The following is a 23,603-nucleotide window of genomic DNA, read 5'->3' on the forward strand; positions in this document are numbered from 1 at the left end:
TTGCAATTTTGGGAGTACTTCGGTCACCCCCCCCCCTCCTTCCATTGCCAAAAAGTATGTGGCGCCACTGCTGAAATATGCTGAAAGAGTTTTCAATTCTGTTTTAATGTTTTAATAATGTTTTGAGATGCAATTGATATTTAAAGGTTATTTTTTATTCGTAAATAAAATCATTTTCAAACTAATGTAAAGCAATTGTCGTTATATAAACAACCCAAAAATTAAAATGAAGACGTTACAAAGTAAAGTTTATCAACAGACAATTGCTTTTTTTTATAAATTCAAAATAGCCTGAAATCATTTCATTCCTAGGTTTTAGATTTAAAGTTATAATACCCTAAAAATCATCCTTCGACCTATGTAAAGCTTCTTTGTAATAAAGAGCTCATTTAGTTAAATGGTTAGTGGGTTCTTAACGCACAAATAAAAACCTTACTACTTTATATTATATGATTTTGTCTTTGCTCTGCTGCAAATGGAAAAAAATGCACTTGTTTGCTACATAACTTTAAAATTTATGTATTTATATATGTACATTATTCTATTAAATTATGAACAAATAAAAATTTATCCATACGAATTACATACACATAAAAAGTATGATAACATCCATAAGTAACGAAGTTTATATATTCTATAAAGTTTGAAGCTTTTTATAGTGTCAATAAAAAGATTACGTCATACTGGCCTACCATTGGTAAACAAAAATATACACTGGTCTGTCATCGGTAAATTAGTCTTTGTAATGGCCTAAGGCAATGCAATTTATGTACGTACCTTGTAGATTAAAATTATTGGTTGAAAAGTGAGGACCCTGAAGGTTTTTACAACCCATTCAAGATTTGATAAAGTACTAGAATTTTAAGTCAACAAATGAGAGAACATGTATACAAAACTTTGGGTAATAGAATAATTCACATTCAAATGTACACATCCTCTTTTCACCAGAGCTGGATCTTTAAATCGTTTAGTGGTGCGCTGAATCGGGGCGATCCAGTTCACCCCGGTTTGGCGCGGCAATGTCACTCGATGAGTGACATTGCCGCGCCACTGGGCTCGCTGATTCGCCCATTCCATTTTTATTTAAAGATTGAAATCTAATAATATCTAGGTGCGCCGAACTGGATAGCCCCGATTCAGCGCACCATTAAACGATTTAAAGATCCAGCTCAGAGAAAATCATTTTCTCTCCATCATTCTGTACAGACTGACAAACAGACAGACATATGGAACATAAAGAATTACAGAGGAGCTGCGCTACTGTTAAAAATATATCCATACATCTACATTAAAAATTCTTTTGATACATTATCATTGTTTCTTTCTTTGTGTGTATATGTATGTAGAAAATACATGCGACAAGTACCATAATATTCAAAAATGCGTAGCAAATACAATTGATTTAGTGTAAAATATTATATATATGATCTGATCGTCTAATATTCTAAATTTTAAAATATTCTTTATTCAAAAAAAATTTATTGAGAGTTTTATTTCATTATCATGCTGTAACCGTTATCAAAAAAAATGAAAGTAGATATTAATTTGAATATAAATTCTGTATTACAGTATACTATTATTTTTTCCGTACTTGAAATAAATGTGTAAGTTGTAAAGATGGTACGAATTTGAAATATACATAATATAATATACATACATAAAGTGTATTGATGTATGTATTAGTATAAATATATATATATGTTATAGACATATATATCAAACAAGGATCATAACATCCATAAAAGTGAACTCTCTAAATCTCTCTCGATTAGGCCTTCCAAGCCAAAGACACGCCATAAAGCCTTCAGTGCCATTCCTTCGTCCTAAAATCAGACAAAACAACAAACGAAAATTAACATTTGTAGACACTTATACATTCTTTTGATTTAAATTTCTTCCAAAATCACACAGAGTTATCTTTATAAGAGGTTTAAAACCAAAAGGACCATTTTAACAACCACACGTTTACTAAAAGAGCAAACTACTACTGATGAATTACCAGACACTTCTTGTATGTAGAAAAGCTTTGCATTTAAAAATGTATATATTTAAATATAAGAAAGAAACATCACAATTTTCAGTTAGGGGGGAGGGCTACTTTTTTTTATCGGAGGGGAAGGTTGTTGTCGGAGGCTGTCCCACTGGTCTTCTGAAATAGTTTAAGAGTTAATTTGTTATTTTGATTTTCCGTTATTTCCTTAGAGGTTCCTATACTTAGGGAGGGCGGGGACATGTGACTGTAATTTTTACTTGTACCTTGAAAGTTTATATGAGAACACGTTCTTTTATTTGTTGGTCTTAAACTTTGGATACTTTTATTAAACATTGATTGGATGGTACAAAATAGAAGTGTCCAAACTTTTACACCATTAATTTTGATTTAGAATGTTAATTTTGTTTAATATGGTTGGGGGGTACCTATCAATTAATCAGCTTAACAAGTATAACTAGATACTATAATTTTAATAAATTTAAGAGGGGTGTGTTTAAGATTTCAATTCTTTTTGAGAATAACAATAACTAAATTTCTTATCACAGCTAAAGAGAATACACAAGGGGGGGGGGGGGGGTATTAATAAAAGGGTAACAAAACAAAAATGGATGAAATTTTAAATTGGGGGGGAGGGGGGTTATTGACAAAATGTGGATGCGTTGAAATTAATGAACAAGAAGGGGGGGGGGGAGAGTGATGGGGCACCCATTTAAATGTGGAATATTATTATGATTGGGGAAACCAAAATTAGGTGATGGGGATTTTTTTGTTTTTCGGTGGGTTGGGTGGGGGGGAAGACATAAATAGATACAAATAAAATGGGGGGTGGAGGGGGGGGGGGGGGGGGAATTTATTCAAATTTTGTGCCATCTCTCTTTTTGTCTCGGAAACACATAAAATATTTTGAATTAAACTTTTCTCAAATCTATCTATTTATTTTACTTTCTTTTCTCTCTCTCTCTCTCTCTCTTTCTCCCTCTCTATTTATCTATCTATTTGATTAAATCTATTTACACTTGAGATCTTATTTCTGATGCAAATAAGAGTAAAAAAACAAGAAAAAATTTATTTGAAAAAAAAACAATAGGATATAGAATATCATTTGATATGAATTTCACTTTAATAAACTTTATACAAAAAATTGAATCATTTAGTAAAAGTTAAACAGTCCCAACAAAACACCTAATTTTGATAATACCTATTAAATCATATTATGAATTGAGGATTTCTATGAAAATTAAGTACAAAGTTTTTATGTCTATCATTCGTTAAAACTAAAACTAAAAACTGAACTTTGGGGACATAAATCTTGATTATATTTTTTCCTTTTTTCCACAAATGATTTAATCTACACTGAAAGTGTGATTTATTGTCCATTGTCTTATCCCTTAAGATCCCTGACAATTTGCTGAGCCTTGCTCCTTTGGCTATTGTCCTTACTTGTTTTTTTTTGGAGAAAAATACTAAAGAAAGATGATGTCAACCCATTAACTAGAAACACACTCACACTCACACACACACAAACACGCACACACTCACATACACACACACAACCTATTAACTTTTATAGAATAACATTAACAGAAAAAAAGTAATCTTATAATGTTTTTGCGAGATAAGTATATAGAAAAACAACGTATATAATGAACAAAAGTACTATAGTAATGGTGGTAAAGTTTATATTTTTTAAAAAGAACAATTATCTGTTAAACAGAATAGTTATTCACTGAAAAAAAACTGATGAAGATATTTACAAGAATTTATGTATAATTGACTAATTAACTTGTAAGTCATGCTGTTATTGATATCAAGGAATTATAAGCAAAATATTCATAAAAAATCAGACGCCTACCTCTTATAGCAGCTTTTTACATACTAGTACAGACAGACCTTGGTTATAGAGAGGATGTACTACTACAAATATACTTTAATTTTAAATTCATATAAAATCGTATCAATCATTAAGATAATTTCGGGCTAGGTTAGAAAAAATATATGACATAAAAGGTCGATTTGTATAAAAAAAGTAAAATCAAGAAGTAGTTTAAGGTCTGTCTGTATGTCTGTTAAATAGAATCTATGGAACGGTTTTACAAATTTGTGATTTTTTAAAATTTAATGTTACAACTAGAAACCTATATCAACAAAATAATTATGTCATAATTGTCTGTAGTTTAGGATTTCGATAACTAAAGAATTTCTTAGAGTTCCCTGAATGGTTTTATGCTATTTAATTCTAATATCTAAGTTTAGTTTTAGTCTATTTTTCAACTTTCCTTACTTACATAGCTCGAATACATAGCTCCTAGTTGCTAGAAGCGCATCCGATAGATATCATTACAGTGTCAAGATCATATAATTACAATACCAATATGAATCTGAAATTGTTTTCCATACTACTTCCCCCTTACGCCCTGGTAAAAGTTTGATTTAGCCTGCAGCCCAATGATTAAAAATACATTTAAATACATCTTACACACACACAGTTTATACCTCCGAGGTCTAACAGGGATAAATATACATGCACTGTTTAACTTTTAGTTGTGTACTGACATATTATTTCAATAGTTTTTGTCGACATTTTAAAAAGTGGTCTTGGCTGATATGACATCGATACAAGGACAATTTGATTCGAAAGTTACTTAGCAATAACAAGCTAACAATATATTTTTTAATTTAAAACACATGGATGGATGGACTGTAAATTACACTGGTACCCAAAGTTTTATAGCCACGTTATCTTATTAATTGGCACAAAAAATTTGGGAACTTTCATTGAATTCTGATTGGTTGGTTCCAAACTTGCAGATGTCCAAGGGTGGTGATAAAGGGGTGTTTAATCTATTTAAACTTTAATTAAAACCCCTCATTTTATCCCTCTCAAAATTTTAAAATATACATTAGCTAACCCCTCCTCATACATAAAACCCTAAAAATAAAAAAGCTTGTACGTCTCTGAGTGACCAAACTATTTGACCAATAGTTTAATCTACAGAATGGGTAACTTTGTTTATCATCATTGGGGATGTACGTCAATTTATTGTTTTATCCCTCAGTACATTACTGTAATAAAAGTATGTAATGACATTTTTGTTTTAATAGATTTATAGTTAAAGATTACTCAGGCTCTTTAATTTTTGACAGAACCGGTCTGTAATAGAGAGGCTGTGCAACGTAATTCAATATTGGGGTATTATTTAGCCCTGTAAAAAAAAGCAATGATTTACGATTAAATTCCCGTATGATTACAACTTAGTATCAGTACACTCGTTTTATATAATTTCTTAAACATACCCTAAGCCATTGCACATGATGGTGTTGGGTCAAAACAGCTGATTGATAACAGCTGATTCTGCATCTAGGATGTATATTTTAAGTGATAAGACAATGGACGATAAAATGATGTACATCCCCAATTATGATACATCAACGTATGTATATTGAATTATTTTTAAGTTTGTACAGCCCAATCAAAAGTTCAATAATCCTATTCTGAGACAAAAAACACTTGCAGTGGTATGTCATGAAGAATCGTGTTCTTTTGCGTAATTGATTGAACACCACACAAATACACCATAGCATTTAGTTAACGACCAAATTCCAGTTTTAAAAATTATTCATTTTATTTTTTGTGTTTTTCTTTCTTATATCTGTTAGTATGTCAGACAGAAGACATTATCAATTTAAGGAATAAAAATGCACTTTCTAGAGATATGACCAAAAATTTCGTATAAGTAGATGCTTTATAGATGGAAAAATTTAAAATTTAGTCCTTTCTTAATCATCATATGAATCAGTATCTAAAATTTAAAGATAATTAATTCTTTAATAAATGTTGTCAAATTAACTAAAATTTTCAGCATATTTTTAAAGATTTACATGAAAATAGATGTTAAAAATTTTACTTTTAAAAACTGTGTAAATTTCTTGTATTAGCATCACATAATAATAAGAAATTGTTTTGTTTCAACCGTCTTTAATTCATTTTAAGCTTTCTCAGGATGAAAACGAATAATTTCTTAAAAGGCCATTCCTTAGATATTAATAGACATTAAAACTTATTCTATAATAGTTTTAAAGTATTATTAATATTAATGTATTTATGCACTTAATTGTAAATGGTAATAACAAAGATAAAAACAATCAAAGTAAAAGTAAAAATGTTAAATTATACTGGTCTGGTACACAAAAGTTTATAAACACATTCTCTCATTTGATGGCCTGAAAACGTTGGTCTTTTTTATTAAATCTTGATTAACCAATAATTTTGTCAATCATGATTGGTAGAGAACATTAATGTGTTATAATTAACCCTTAAGATCCCAGAAAAGTGTTTGACGTACAGACGGATGGACAAACATACTAACGTTATCTGCGCTACAAAAAAATAATGACATTTTAGTTTAGTCTTTAAGATGTTAGTTAAGTTTTGATCTAAAGTAAATGTCATTTACTTAAATACCAAATAACTATTTTTTACCAAGCTTGTTTCGGATAATTCAAATAACTTAAAATAGGCGTCTGAAATTTCTATTGGAAATTCCCCTGACCAAAGAAGAATCTACTCTATAAATGTTTTTGTTTATGACAATAATTAAGAAAGTTCCTAACGTTAGAAGAAAATCTACAAATGATATGGATTAAAAAACAGGGAATAAGCATTACTAATTAATATATAACCCCATTTATGATTATCAAAGTTACCCTTTCTTTAAATTAAAATCACTGATAGAAAAGTTTCGACACTATTTTTAAAAATAACCTATCAAAATTCAACAAGAGTACCCAAAATTTTTAGCAATCAAATACGTGGTTATAAAACTTTGGTTACTAGTATAATTTACAGTAGAAATGAAAGATATATAGAAAAATTATGTTTACGATTAGCATCTGACGTTTCCTTTAAAGATTCTTTTGGTCAAACAAAGCACATACTTTTTGTCTTTTCTTACTTACATCTCACATAAGTTTATTACTTGATTAATAAATGATGAAAAACATTGGTCTAAAGAATTAATCTAACTATGTATATAAAATATTGATGTATAAATGTCTAGCAATCAAATATAAGTAGGACAAGTATTTTTCAAAGTTTTATCAAAACCAGGGGCGTTTGAAATAAATTAGATTGTCCCCCCCCCCCCCCCATCACCATCCATAGAATATTTAGTAGGAACTAAGTAACATAGATTAACCTAAATTGAGGCCCACTCTCTTGAAAATTTTACCTCTAAGATACAAAGTTTGGGTGGTGGGAGGGTTAAAAATTTTAGATACTATCATTTCCCCAATATAGGTTTTTAACCACTTCCCCCACCCCTCTTCATCGGAAAAAAAAATGGTTCGACCTTATTCGATTTAAAATTTTTCATCACGCTAGAAAAATGTATTTAAAGCCCTAAAGCGAAACAACTCTATAATTCCTTTTTTTAAATTTCAGATATGTGTCCGTGTGTCCTGAGACCTCCCTTCTACCATAATAATCAAAATATCACAAACAGGTGAGAGAGAAAAATTTGCTTTAACATGAATGACAACGAAGCTTTTTATAGTGCCTACAAAAATAACGTCATATTGGCCTACCATTGGTCAGTTAAAATGTATAGTGGCCTGCCATTGGTAATTTAGTCATTGGTCATTTATATTGTATGGCGTCATTTTTTATAGGCACTATAAACAGCTTCAATGACAACCCATACATTGATTGCATAAAATTTGTCTGGGAGTCCTAACTCCTTGAATGATATTTATTTGCGCCTGTTTATGGGCTAAGGCATTCATAATAATTTACCCAACCCAAGGCTTTAAAATTTGATTATATGTATTTCTCTTGTTTATTAATGGATTTTAAAAATTTTAAAACACCCATTCCAAATTAGAAATTGGCTAATTTATATGATTTATGTAAAATATCTGCTAAAATTTATTTTTGAAATCTTTCTTTAAATATCTATGGTATAAAATTACAACCTATTATTGAAATGTTATGCTACATATGGATGTTACTGTCCTTGTTTCCAAAACTTTAATAAGTCAGAATTGAAACCATAGACGTCCAAAGGGGGGTGGTAAAGGGGTGATTACCCCCCCCCCCATGAATTTTCAATTTTTACTCCCCCCCCCAAAAAAAAAAACCTTTTATGAAATAAAGATTACCCCCCCCAAATTTTTATTTTCAAAATTTTACCCTCCCCCTCTCAAATAAAAAAGCTTGGACGCCCCTGATTGAAACCAATATATTTTTTTTATATTTAGAGACAAATAAACAGATGAAATGAGCTAAATCGAAGACCTACAAAAAATTCAATACAAGCAACCAAAAAATCAAAATGAGCGAAACCACTCTAGAAGAAAGTTCTTCCACCACGGAGAAACCTGTGGATAACGCTACAACTATGACTGATGAATCATCTCAAAAGGATAATACAGATTCTACACCCATGGAAACTGAAAAAGGTACATAGTAAAATCTCATATTGGCAATTAAAATTGCATTTTTAGGAATTAAAAGCAGTAAAGTGTAGTACAGAAAATATAATCAAAAATGCATTGAATGTATTTAAAAGATAAGATCTTCGGATTAATTAAGTTAGGAATAGATTTATAGGGTCTTAAACAGCTTCTTTTAACATTTATCATCCGATGAAATGATTTTTGTTTTGCAAATAACAAAACAGAGAGACGAAAGGACACAATGAAGTATTTAAAAGATACTTTTCTGTTAGAAAAATCTTAAAACACGAATTCCAACTGTCTATCTCAGATAGAAGCCGAGTAAAACGGATAGACAAAGCGAGTTATAATACAGCCTCAAAACTTTACTAATGAATTTTTTTGGCTTAACAACTTTGGGGACTTTAGTTAATTTTGATTGGTTGATTCATTAAGATGAGTGTTCAACCACTAATTTTGATATACAAAAAGGGTAATTTTGTGTATCATCATTGGGAATGTACAATGTACATAACATTTTCGGTCATTGTCTTATCCTTTAACATCCTTGAATTATACATTCTTCTTTTTTAGAAGAGAAGACAATTATTCCTACGACAACGTTAAAAGTACGAGATCTTGGCCAAATGGAGGATGAAACTTTGAAAAACAAAGGTTTGTTGATTCTATTTTCAGTATATAATTTTTTCAATGTCCGTTATGATATAGGTGATTCAATCGGCTAGAATATTAAAATTATTTGTTTAGATTCAAATTTTAAATGAGCAATTTTATACCTATAGCTCACTATGTTAATCTTTCATAAACAGGAGATTCGGAATGGATATAGATTTCGTGGATTTTACCTTGATAAAATGTTTCTCATGGCTGGTTAATATAAAGATACCCCCCCTCCCTCCCCCTATTGTGGCTTTACCTTATCACCTCCCATTACCACGCAGGAATGTAGTTAACAATATTTGAAGACTATATTAGCAACCTAAATTGACGACAACAATTCCCCTGTAACAATATCCACTTATTCTATATCTATGTGTGTGCGAATGGGTCGTTTGTCCATAGTTAGGTATGGAGACCGCTCTTCTATGAGTACTACTAAAACCTAATTTTAATGCAATACACATAGACATTCTCATCGTCGGTTCGTTTGTTTAGAATGCTTAACCCTCTATTCCCACAAGTATAATACGAATTTGGTTGAGCTGGTGGAAGCTCAACAAAAGACCCACGCGAAGTATTATGTTGCTTTAACCTAAGAATAAATGGTTGGTTTTGATATTCGATCAGAATTGTATAAGTATATTAAGTATTAAGGAAGGAAAATGGTTTTATAAAGTGTATTTATATCACAAGTGCATAAGTTAAGTATGAAAATATTTACAGGATAAGTGTTAAAATTATAAGTAGAGTAGGACAGAAATATGCCCCAAGTCCCAAGCAGTGAATTGTGCTAAGTGTTAGATTTCTAACATAAGGTCTGAGCTCAATTCATGCTAAGTACTAAGGGGCCTAAATTTAAACTACAATGCATGCCAAACAACTAAGTCATTACCTTTTAAAGCCAGAAAGAGAAGTTGACGGTAGGAGAGTTAATAAATAACTGAATAAATTCAAGAGGTACATGCTATAACATTAGCTCTGGACCAGGATTTTAGTGTTTGTCTGTGCAATTAAATATCTGTGTGTTAATATGTGACGTAAATCAGGCATGGTTGTAGGCATACATATATGTACTGGTTGTTTATATGATTACATTAACTATAAACATAATATCTTTAATAAACATATACTATTAGCAAATCACATACAGATTACCATGAATAGGCTAGCGTTACCCATATATGGTGTCATATAGGTAAAGATAGGCCTATGAATGCAAAAATTGATACAAATAATGCCTTGGGCCTAGCTAAAGTAATTGTGTCTTGCCCCTGAGTGCTACTAGTTAATTGCAGGGCACGTGTCAATCAAAGGTTCATAATATGATCTATAAAGTGTTGACTTTATATCAAGCATAGATAGATAGTTGTGGATGCGAAGCATTTCTGTAAAGGTCTCATATGTACGTTCAAAGAATTTGAAAATTGAGGATCGCATCTCCAATGGGGGTAAGTTGTTAAAAAGAAAAAAGAGAAAAAGAAAAAGTTTAGTAGTCCCAGTATATAGGCATATATAATAAACTATAAATGTATTCCAAGCTAAGTTAAATACGCTTTCCATTAAGAAAGTATGATTTGCGTATTTTCATAGCTGGGTATACAAGATGATAAACCTCCCAAATAGAATACATTCTTTTCTTGAGGGGTTTAGTTTTATCTAACATTGTCACATCAATAAATGTTTTTGCGTTGGTTGTTCTGGATAGTTCAGCTTCTTCTGATGATGAACTAGGTGGTGAAGTGCTCTCGTTCGAAGTGTAGGTTGAGGTTGGGGGTGAGGTAGATATGTAGCCAAGGGCGTCCACTTGTGCTACCTCGTTACCATTCTCGTCCAAGGTGATTGAGTGATTTTCCAGGTCATAGTAGAGTTGGTTGAGGTCATTGGTAGAGAGGGACAGTGTGCTGCTGGAGCTAGTGTCACTATCGATCTCCACTCTACTATCTTCTCTGGTATTCAGGGCTGTATTTAACAAGAAATTCCTGATGGTGATGGACAGGTTCTCTGAGAATCCATCGTACTCTGGTGTGGTGATAATGTTGTTGTTCTCGTCTATAGTGTCAAGGTGTTGACAAGAACACAACCGCAATCCGTCCAAGGTAGGGTGGTGGTAGGGCTCCAATACTCCATGATCATCTAGGTTATCTCCAGGCTGGTCCATGGTAGATCCTAAAAAGAGTTAGTGCGCGTGCTCCAACCGGTTCCTTGGGGTATCCTGGCTATGGTAATCTAAACAAAAGAAATTTTAATAATCTTTTATTAATCATTTTATCCCTGGGATATTCTAGAAATTCTTTTCGTTACAGATAGACCTATAATGGATTGGTTAGTTATCTCTATTTCTGTTAAATATAACTGCTTCCTGAATTTAAACAATATTTTATATAAAAATGTATAAGTACAATTAGTATTTACATAACGTATTAATTTCTTTGGGTACATTACTCGTATGTATGTAAAAATATAAGATTTTACTAACAATAGTTGGTAACCCTTGTTTGTATATTTTGTATATGTACATATGGTTTATACCATTGTTGGCATTAGCTGTATTTATGTTATTTTTAACATGAATAAATTTTAATCATTTTAAAGACTAATATCTTACATTACGTCGCTATCAAGTGTACTTTTTTAGACTTAATATCTACATAATATATTGTTCGACGTCCGTAATTAAATTTTACGTAACAATAAGTTGTCATCCCTTTGTTTATGTTTGGGCGGTCAAAAGTGATAGGGGTTGGATTTGAGCGAGGTTATAAAAAGCTGGCGGCCCAGTAATTATGCTCATTTATATAATAATTGTCTTTGCGAGCGGAGCTTGCGTTCGAGTGTTTAATTTTACCGCTAAATTCCAAGAGAATTTATATAAAAGTGATAAAATATAGTAACCCGTTTGTTTTATATGAATGTTTTTATGTTATAGATCGTTGATATGCCCATTATTGCATTCGTTAGCCGCTATTTAAGACTCAAGATTCTTATTTTCTTCGTCGATAAGGCCTTTATCACTGTATTTTTAAACGAAAGTGGGTTAGAAGCAATATGGGTACATCTTCAATATATGACAATTTTGTTTTATATAATATTTGTAGTTTTGATAGGACATATCTGAGTCATCAGGTAAATTGATGTACCTTGTTTTGTTTACGTTTTCCGTCTGCAAAAGTTAAATTCGTTCATCGTAAACAAAACGTATATTGACACAGATATGTTCCATCATTCTATTCGTTTTAACTTTTGATTACAGCGTTCCCCTTTTTATAATCAAAACTTATTGAGTCCTGATTCAAATCTTCTAAAACAATTTTACTATAGGTTTTAAAATAAGATTTTCTTTTTACTTAATTCAATTATAATGACGCTAATTGATAGGTTATTTACGTTACGAGTAACTCAACCATATTTATTTTAAAATGGTCGCTTACAAAAATTATATTTAGCTAGCTTTATCTAAAGTGTTTTAAAACATCATTGAAGATATTCAGATTTAGCTAGTACATAAGTTTTTTTAATTGCTTGATACATCATAATGAATATGTTTTTTTTTTTTTTTTTTGATAGCTCAGCGATAGCTATTTTTAAGCGTTGAATCATGTAAAATTAATTACATATTCTTTAACTTAATTGAATCTAATAAAACAAAGTTTTAATGTTTGAATAGCTTAACGATAGCTATTTTTAAGCGTTGAATCATGTAAGATTAATTACATATTCTTTAACTTAAAGAATTTTACTTTTGGATGATAAATCGAAGTTTTAATGGTTAGGAGGTTCAACCATAGTTGCTTAGAATACAAAAAAAATTCGTGTGTACAGTCTTTTTCATAAAATTAACTTTACTATATTGCCTTTCAGAATCTCTAGTCCTCTATTTTAAATTTACATTCGCTCATAATGTATATACCTGACAGTTTGGACGCGCATCAGAATATTAAGGAAAGATTCGAGGAATCAATGAGAGCGGCTGCGGCCACTCTTGCCAATTCCTCGTTTCTTGAAAACTCCTTAGACGACTCGAGTTCAGTGTACAGCGACCAGTCTGGGATGCCAAGCCTTGCTGATGTCGATGACTATGGGAGTACAAGTACTTTTGATACTGTAGAGTCCGAAAGGGATCAAGGGGAGATGTTTGGCAACGAGCATCTCTCACTGATGCTTAGTAGAACGATACAAATCATCTGGTCTCTCCTCAATTCGGTGATGCAGAACTCCTGCGGTGACATTGGTGACGATGTTGCCGGAGGTGATTCTGGGTCTGCCGAGTCGAGGAGAGACCAGAAGACGAGTCTGGACACATTCAACATGGATGGCTTAATTAACATGTTGTTGGGTTTAGGCTTGTTTTCATGTGCTCTCATAGTGGTCTTCTTCGGTGCTGTAGGGCTTGAGACTCTAACACGTATTGACAACACCTCAGACAGGTCGCTGGCTCGCTGGATAAGAGATGTATGTACGCGCCTCCGAAACATAGGCGTCAGGACCATTGAGCTTCTTCACTGCGGTAACAGGACCAACAGGACTAGATCTGGGGCTATGTCGCCAACTGCGGAGCCGTCGGACACCATGTATGAAGCCGCGTCCTCTGAGATTGATGATATTCTGTCAGATACACAGGTGAGTTTTCTTCTGTTGTATATTTCTTTTCTGTTTTGTATAATTTTTTCTAGCCACCCGTTTTGTCTAATAAAGCATCATGTTGTTGCAGGGTTGTTCTGTCCTATTCTCACTTCCTCAACGTTGACTTTCGGCTCTTCCATATATATCGCTCACCGTTTGTCGTCGTTTTATGTCGCCAGAGAAATCCGCTCGGTTACCGCAATTAAATTGAGATACCAGTTAACCTTTACTAAAATCTTAATTAGCAACCTAATATTATTTCCCTCTGGGAAGGTTAAGAGTTTGCTCGTGCCGCACGTTTCTCATTGGGGGTTTAAATGTTAGATCAAGACTTTAATGTTTTCTTTTTGTTTTAGGCTCCCTCTGCTAGTCCATCGACTCCAGCAGAAGTAAGGTCCAGAGTTGGGCTGTTTGCCGTACACCGTCTGTCTGCCACTGAGGATCGAGTTACTGGAAGTAATGTGCCTGCGGGATTGGACACATCGACGGGAAGCCCTGGCTTCCGTCCGTTGATCTTTGATCAAACAGAGCGTTTACATGTAAGTATCCATGCTTTAGTTTTTCTATTAATTTTCAGAAAGAGGCTGTATATTTGTACACGTATCTAGAGGTATTTGCAACTAAAATTCTTTTATTGGTAGAATATTAATCTTAAAATGTATGGTTGCATAAGCATTTTTGAACCGATCTAAGATTTTAATTCTAGTATAAAATGGGTTGAATTGCTACCTAATCATATAGCTTTACAGGATTTTAGGCATTCTCATTTCCTGATTTTCCTAGATTCTTTGTTGGCGTCGGGATTAAACTAATAAGATCTATTATATTTTAGGCGACCAACTCCATCCCCCTGACGCAGTTCTACACCAATATGGGGAGGTGTAATCGGGTCAGTTCTGAGAGGACAGCTGAGGGATCCAGCGACAGCTCTTCCTTGAGCTCTATTATGTGCCTTAGTCGCATTGAATCTCCATCTGCAGCTGATTTGTCTGTGGTAAGTTTGATAAGCTCTTATAATTTTTTCTCCGTTGCAAAAATTACGTAACTTAGACTAGGCTGTTTAGCTCAGATAGCTATGCGTTTAGACAATAACTTTACTTTAACTATGGTGTAACTCCTTCCTAATAGTTAATATCAAGATTCTGGATAAAGTATTAGTGATGTATAAAAAAAATGTCTCACAAACATATATGGATAAGCGTTGATACATTCTCTTGTGAACATTTATTAAAATGATTGTCTAATAATGTCCCTTTTCTTAATTTTAGGATGCGGCCAGTTTAGTCCCACTGGTTGACGATATCGAGGACGCCGATCTCCCGCCCATTAGATTTAATGCGGTGACTGATGAGATCGAATACCCCACTTCACTGCGGGTCCTCAGTTTAGAACGTTTGCGCCGCTCCATGCGTACTCCAACTCCTGCCATCTTGGAAGAGATAACATCAGCGGAGAGTAGCTTCAATTCAGCTACGCATTCCTCAGATAATAACAGGACAGAGGATTCCGGCGTTGAGGGAGTCCCTCGACGTCGGGGTCCCACGTTCCCTAGACGTACGCCGTAAAGTGGCGCTGTTAGCTTGGTTGAAAATATGACATACAAATTTTAAGACAATGACCAGTTTTAGACAACATGTGACTAAATTTACAGATTTTCTATTCTTATGTAACTAGTCAAAATAGTAATCACTATGAAGTAAAGACTTTTGTTATTAGACATTATGACTTTTTATACTGTACAAAGCCAAACATTAATTTACACTTCTGCCATTATATTATGTATATATATGTTTAGTCTGTAAGGATATTTAGTATGTAAGGAAATGATTATAAGGTTGTATTTTCTTTATGCCCATAATTTAAAACTTCATTCAATTCTTAATTACTTTCTTCGTAAGCGAACTAATCCTTTTCTTTTCTCAATAGTATATTAACAACTGTAATTACAGCCTTATGTCGCAGTTTATTCATTCTTGTTAGCTTGTAAGGGTCATGTATATATAGATATTTAATCGAACTCGCACCTCAGTACCTTTTCTCTAAATTTCATTTATATCCATCCCTGTGCATTAATCGTGAATTTTAATTGTGCTGTGATATAGAGAGGACTTGTAAATAGCATATATATTTTTTTTTTTTTTTGTAACCAATATCTAAGTAGACCGAAAGACTGACGTTAGACAAAGTTATTTACATACGCTTATTCAAGTATTTTTAAGAAAACTCATGTAAAGACTGTTTGTGACTCAAGTAATTAAAGTAATATCATTGATTGGATGATCTCATTAAGGAAGTTTTATTTAATTAGTAAGGCTTAGAGTAAATAGCGTTTCCCTTTTAAATTTCAATACAATAGTCATAAAGTTTAAAGTCTCAAGGTAAAATGTTCTTATGTCCCTTTAGATTTAAAACTAAGTCTTATTTCCAACAAGTAGAGTTAAATTTTTTTGCTCCCGTTGGCTTGTTATTAGGCTATGTGCTTTTTATATGTACAAATTCAACATTTAGCGTTCAATTAATCGTATTAGCAATCTCGAAGTTTTATTATGTGCCATTATACAGCTTATGTCCAAATTATATTAACTAAGATGTTAAATTGTCAGAAAACTTCTTACTATCATAATGTTTTTCAACTACTGTAAAAATAAAAGTTTATGTTCTGTTTTCAACATTGATTTAATTTTAAGTTTTCACCAAAGAAAAATATTTGTCAAAAAAAAATTTTATACCTTTCTAAAGATTATTTACTTTTGTTAAAATAAATATAGCAATTTTAAGTAGCATATACACTGTTATTTACTGATTTAGTATTTGTTGTGTACAACTCCCGTTTACGTAGCTACTCTATAAGTATTATTGTCTGTTCCTTAATTTAGTTAGATACATAATTAAAGTTTATTGTTACAAGGTGCTTAGTCTAGCCTACATTCACTTGGTTTATGATAACTTTTATAAATAACAAAATTTCTTGCTATGTTCTTTTTTGATATCTCAACTATGATTTATGCGATTAAATTCCTATCGTTTTCAATAATTACATAGAGATATATGAGAATATAAGTATTTTACATCAATACACATATGTACAAGAGGTTTTATCATATGCAAAACTTTTATATCGTTAGGATACGTCCGTACATCATTGTTAGAAATCAGATTATAAGAATCAGTTTTAATCTAGTTTACTCTTCGTGGATAGTGGGGAGAGTACAATGTCCAGAAATGAGGAGGACTGTGTCTCTCAGATTCTCTATTTGGCGTGCTACTGCCCGTAATTCGTCTGTTATAGTCTGTCGGCTTCTATACTCTTGCTGTCTATACCGTATAACCAAACGGTTGTATGCGTCTCTATAAGTGTTTCTAAGTATTCGACAATGCAAGTATCGTACAATACGACTAGGTTGGCTGATTCCACAACTAATTTTAAACGATAACATTTCTTTAATCATCGTAAGCAAGTTATAACAATATTCTACTAGGTTCACGAAGGTCTCATGTAGAATTCGTTGTGATCTAGGCATAGGCTTTCGGAATCTAGTTTGCATTTTATAGCTTTTGTAAAATATTCTGTTAAGACTTACGTGTTATGTGATAACTGTAGTACTTCACAAGGTTGGTGATTTCCTCACTTGTGGATATGTTATAGTAAACTGACTCAATTTCAGGATAAAATTTAAGTTATCGTTATTGTTTACTACTACTACTAAAATTCTGAGTGGGCGTTTCCTGTCCGAAGTTATAATTAAAGTTTTTGACATATTTTTTGTATGTAGAGTGGTTATAGTTTCTAATAACTAATCAACTCATCACAATTCAAGGCGTATATATATAGGTTGCCTATTAGTACTGTTATGTTTGTACATTTTGTACAATTTGTATTAAATGTTTTAAATAGTTTTTGTGTATATGTCAGGGTGCGTATTTGACATTCGTAACATTCGTATTTTTGTACAATCTGTATCAATTGTTTGACTCTGTTTGCCTATACAGAATCAAAACTCTCTATATGCAATTTTTTTTTGTAAGTGTTTTTGAGGGGATCGACTCTTTAGTCGACGTATATTGCATATAGTTGGTCTCCCCTGCTGAAGAGAAAAGATGTATATTTTACCACTGGATATATAACCTTGAGTGGGAAAATTTACATGAATATGATAACTTAGTTATCAGATTAGAATAACATATTATCATATTGTTCACAAGTTTACAGGGTAAATGGAAATGTAAATTATGGTTGTGAACTTGTGCCATTCCGAAATCTGACATGTCTATCATTTATTTTCCTAAGTCGTCGACCTCCGGTAATAAATACGGAATCGAGTGTCATGTCCTCATCGGCACTTGAGTCCTCTATGTCCGAATCAGAGTCTAATGGTTTCTTATTTTGTGACGCTTCTTTTCGTGTTTCTAAGGGTGAGTGTGCGCGTATTCCTGGTTGTGGATCCTTTGAATTAACCGGGAATATAAGCGGAAGTGTGTCATTTTTAACTAATGTGGCTATCTCTTGATTTGTGAGTTTATTATAAGGCTTTGTAATAATATACCTTATTTCCTCTGGGAGGGTGTCAAAATGTTCGTCCATAGGCTTGAACTTTTTGATTTCGTTGAAAGAGTATTTAAATATTTCAGTTCTTTTGTCTGAAATTCTTTCAAGCTTGCAACTGTTAGGGCTTACATCCAAAACTCTATAGGGTGAAATATGATAGATAGGTCTAAGATTGGGGTTAACACCAGGTGTAATAGTGTTATTTCTGACCAAGACAAGATCTCCTATATCAAATTGTTTGTGTATGCGGGTTTTGTTAATATACTTTAGTCTAGCCTCCCTTCCCTTTTCAATAGCTTTTGCTGAAATGTCCAAGTTTTCTTGTATACCGTCCGAGAGGTCTTGCACATAGGCTTCTGTGCGAGCTATATCAGGGTGATATTCATCTGGTTTTATTGCTCCAAAGAACAATTTAGACAGGGAGCTACGTGTCCCGAATAATAATTCCATGGGTGAAAATCCAGTTTTTGGTATTTTAGTGCAATTATATTGTCGGACTATCAACGGTAGTAGATATACCCATGAGGTTTTTGAGTCTTGCGCCAAAATTTTAATGATTGGCCATTTTATTACTTTGTTGCTAGCTTCCACCAATCCTTTAGAGGGTGAAAAGTACGCAGTAGAATACAAAACTCGGATGCCAATAGAAGCAAAGAATATCAAATTTTGCTTTTCTAAAAATGATTTTGCATTGTCGCACAATATTTGTCTGGGGGAGAAATTAGGATAGAAATAAAACATGAATTTGTTTATAAATTCACGGGATGTGAGTGATTTCATGGGATATGCAAGAATCATTCCTGTTAGTTGGCAGACTATAGTGAGGATATGATTATAACTACGATATGGGGGCAAGGATTGTATATAGTCAATACTTACACATTCAAAAGGTCTTGAAATTGTACTATAAGTTCCTACTTGTTCTAGTTTTGTAGATGAATTTTGAAGTTGACAATTTAAACAAGATCTAGTGTAATTTCTAACATATTTCTTAAGGTTAGGGTGGAAGAAATTTTGCATATTCAAAAGCATTTTAATTTCTCCACTATGTACTAACAAAAGATGAGTATAGCATACTAATACTGGTAATAGTTTGGTTGGGAGATAAACCTTTAAATCTCCTTTTATTTTTGTAAACAGAATCGTGTCTTTAAGTTCGTAATTCTGTCTTTTATAAGTGTAGGTGTTTGATTTAGAGGTTAGACAACGTGTGTAAATGTTAGAGTATTCCTCTTTTTGGTTTGCAATTATATTTTCTATGCTAATCCTCTCTTTTAGGATTTCCAAAGGTCTTAGTACTTTGCCTATAACTCTATGTTCTGCGGCAAGTGAATTTATGGTGATTTTGGGTTTTTGTTGCTTTGGCTGTGGGGGTTGTTCATCATAACCCAAATAGTCGGGGTTATCCATAATGAACTGTGTCCATTCTTCAATAGTCCAAACTTTATATTGGGGTAAGTTATCTTCAAACCCAGATTTAACAAATTTAGGTAGGGCTACCTTTTTAATGCTTGGTAAAGTAGCCTTATATGCCCGTGTTAAGAAATCTGCCAAATTGTCTTCTCCTCTCAAGAAAGACATTGTTAGCTTCGGTATTAGAGTTAACAGAGTGGTATTCCACCTTTTCAACTTATTAACGGCTGTTAATGCTTTAGGATTGAAGAGATAGTAGGCACACTTTGCGTCTGTTAACAAAGTACATTCACAGCTTGGACCTATTAGAGTTCTAAACGAGTTTGCTGCATAAATAATTCCTAGGATTTCAATGTCTATGATATGTAATCTTGACTCAGCAACGGTAATTTTCTTTGAGGTATATGCGATAATTTCAAACATAGATGCTAAAGATTTTAAATTAAAGCTATTGGTTGATGAAACCATTGCGGGTCTTACTATGTGTTGCTCTTTGTGTCCATATAGTAAAAATACAAAAGGGGGTTTTGTTTTGTCTGAACAGTGTTGAGTGACAGGTTTGGCACCCTCTATATTTGTGATAACTATCACAGGACGGTACATAGCTACACTAAGAGCTTCAAATATGAGTTGTTGCGGATCTAGATATACATATCCATGCTCTAGTTTGCGAATAAATTCTAAGAATTTATCCCTATCATTATTAAATACAAATTGAATATACTTTTGTCTCAACATCGTAGAACGTATAATTTTTGATGCTCTTTGCAGGATGGTGGTCAAAGGTGTTTGAACTTTATTTAGTTCTAGAAGCAATTGTAAAGATATCCCGAGACTATTGTGTACAGTGTCTTCAGGATAGCCCAAAGTTTTACTAGCCAAATATTCAAACTCGGGTGGTCCATCTTCAGACATACGCTTAGCATAATCCTTAATGTTTTCACCTTCGTTCTGCAAAGGTAGGGGTAAAATTGGTAACCTATTATCATAAATAACATGGTGTACAGGATCATCGAAGTTTAGCCCAGGGGGTAGGGTTTTAGCCTGTAATTCTGGTGTCACTATTTGCGCTAAGACTGCCGAATATGAGCCAGTTGAGGTGCCGGCTGCGTCTGATAAGATGATCTTAGGTGCCGATAAGTTAACTAATTTGCTAAAAATTGGTCCTGAAGCTAAAGCTTTCTTAATGTCTTCGAATGCTTGTCTTTGTTCTGGAGTTGGGACAAAAGTTTTACCTATTCTAGTAGATGTAAGTGAAGTTAGAATATGTGTAGGAGCCATAATATCAAATCTTAAATGTTTATGCATACTTTGTAGTACTCCCATAAAAGATCTCATTATAGTAATATCAGTAGGCATGGGAATATTTAGAAGTTTTTGTACTCGCCTTTGATCTACACAGCAATAATTATGTGAAATGAAGAACCCAAAGAAATTTACCCTACTTTTAAAAAGTTGTGATTTCTTTAAACTAATCTTTCCTTTATGCGTGTGTATTCTCCCCATAACTTTCTTCAAAATCTTAAAATGTATATTCAATGATTCTGATCTAGTTTTAGCTAGTTCAGTTGAGACAATGAAATCATCGTAAATGTGTTGGACTTCTGGGATAGGTGAGTATACCATTTTGGCTAAATCACCGTCCATTACAACATTACCATTATCATCATAAACCAATTCCCAGTGTAATATCTTTTCCATAAAGCGTGATAGACTTTCAGGTGAAGTCTTAATGCCGGTTGGTAAGGATGCGTGTCTAAAAGCTCCTAATGGGGTTGCAAACAATGTTAGGTCTCTGCAAGAAGGTTCTAGCGTTATACTATGAAAGGCGTTAGCCATGTCACTACTACTATGCACAAATTTATCCCTTAGTGACTGAATCAAATTTTCTGCTGTGGGTAGCAGTGCAGGTTCAGACTGCAGACAAGGATTCAATTGTTGAAAATTTACAATTAAACGAGGACAGCTCCCCTGATCCGACTTTGGAATCAGATAAGCTGGGCTTGCATAGTTGTTATAGGAATCCCCATCCAAATTAGCTCTTTCAATGGTCCCGTTCTTTAACAAAAACTCTAAGATAGATTGCATTTGCATTTTCTCTACGGGTGATAAGTAATATAATTTCTTATGCTGGGGTAAAGTTTGACCAGGTTTTAGTCTAATTGTATAATTGCCCAGATATTTACTCATGTTACCTCTATCAGTAGAATGTGTAGATATTATATCAGGGTAAGATTTTAGGAATATGTCTTCTATATAATGTCTTACCTCTGGTGGATAGTCTGACAGCACCACAAGATCCTCTGGTTTAACAAACTGGTCCTTTGGCACACTATAGCCAGTAGGTTCCGTTACATAGTCCATAAGGTTATCAGATTCGGCTATATGTTTTAAGCCAAGTTCAATAACGTCATCACTATTCTCAAAGAGTTTATTCCTTTCAGGATCTGGTGTAGTTAGAATTTCATCAATATTAGAACGGTAGTCAGATAAGGCTACTCCTGGTACTGGAGTGTCATTGTTTATAGCTGTAGGATTCGGTATATATCCATCAGCTAAAGGAAAAGATCGTTCTACCAGATTGATGGCGCTGTATTTTGGTAGCTATAAGAGTTGAACTGAGTGGTTTCTGGTGTCTAGTGAGATCTGATTGATGGCTGGAGCCGTAGCTTTTTCTGCGTGTCGCTCCAGGGCTTGTACAATCTCATCTAGCTCAGTTGTCACAGATACATTGTGTAGGAATGATTGCGTAAAATCAAAGTCTGTGGTGATCTTCTTGACTACAAATTGGTTGCTTGGTTCCAAGTATCCGGTGATAACAGTGTTAGTGATTGCATGTTCAGTGACATTTGTTATCATTGCTCTTCCACTAAGTTGTCCTCGGTTGTTGACAGTCAGTTGCGTTTGTCCAGGTTGAATTTTAATTCCTCCATTTCTATCGTTGGCAATATGGTCATCGCTGAGAATGACTTTTGTTCCAGGAGCTAAGTTGAAGAAATGGTTGATGTTCATTTCTATAGTCTGAGTTTCATTAGGATCAATTTTGTCTATTGTCCCTGTGCAGAGTTGCAACTCATAATCAGAACAGAACAGGCTATCTAGTACTCTCCCAGGATGGAACATAGAGTATAGATATGGTGCTGGCGGGTGGTTGTCCGCAACGAAAGTCAACCCTAATTGGAGATCTCTAATGCCATTCATTCCGATGATCATAGGTGTGACATTCTTGTGTTCCTCAGGTACAATCATAAATGGTACTGGTCTATAGATGCCTGAGAATTGTGTGAGACGAATCATGAGAGTTATTTCTCCAGCTACTGGGATTTTGTGTCCAGAATAGCTGACAAGAACCATGTCACTCTTTTCCAGATGGTTCTTAACCTCATTTTGTTGTACTCCAAATAACATACCAAAATAGCTGGTTGACATGATATTTCTGTCTGCTGCTGAGTCAAATAAAGCTGTCATGTATACATCGTAGTTTCCATTTGACATACAGCCGGAACAGTTCAGGTACATTTTCCTATTTTCATCCATGATAGCTGCAGAACTATCTACCGCTAAAATCTTGGGGTCATTAGGATCCATTCGAACGGTGATAGCGTTAACCCTACTTGTTCTGCCACGCTCTTTGGATTGTCCATTGGCTTTGGCGTCAACCCATTCTTCATATGCCTGTTTAAACACACCACCAGGTCTCACTTTACCACTATGGTACAGTTCCATCATCGCTGGTCGTCCAGGGCATAGGTGTTGAGCGTGGTATAGGTCTTTGCCATACTTCTTGTGACAGCTCGGGCAGTATCCGGATGTTAGTGCTGTTTGATATTGTCGTCCTTGGTCATCGCACAGTAGTCTGCATCCATCTGATATTTTGTGTGAATTTTGACCACATGCACCGCAGTAGCGCTTATTGGA

At 33.5% G+C, this 23,603-nt stretch overlaps 1 protein-coding gene across 1 annotated transcript in view; it reads left to right on the plus strand.

Moving 5' to 3' along the window:
* Positions 1 to 23,603, plus strand: part of LOC145323060 (uncharacterized) — a 126,264-nt gene that overhangs the window by 88,357 nt on the left and 14,304 nt on the right. Inside the window, exons 2-4 of the mRNA XM_080165444.1 lie at positions 7,434 to 7,494; positions 8,249 to 8,449; positions 9,020 to 9,100. Coding sequence (XP_080021570.1) covers positions 8,323 to 8,449; positions 9,020 to 9,100 — 208 coding nt within the window. The 5' untranslated portion in view covers positions 7,434 to 7,494; positions 8,249 to 8,322. The remainder of the gene's footprint in view (positions 1 to 7,433; positions 7,495 to 8,248; positions 8,450 to 9,019; positions 9,101 to 23,603) is intronic.

The sequence above is a fragment of the Acartia tonsa genome, chromosome 6 (genome assembly GCF_053477335.1).
Source record: "Acartia tonsa isolate MP-2025a chromosome 6, ASM5347733v1, whole genome shotgun sequence".
NCBI classification, from domain to species: Eukaryota; Metazoa; Arthropoda; class Copepoda; order Calanoida; family Acartiidae; genus Acartia; species Acartia tonsa.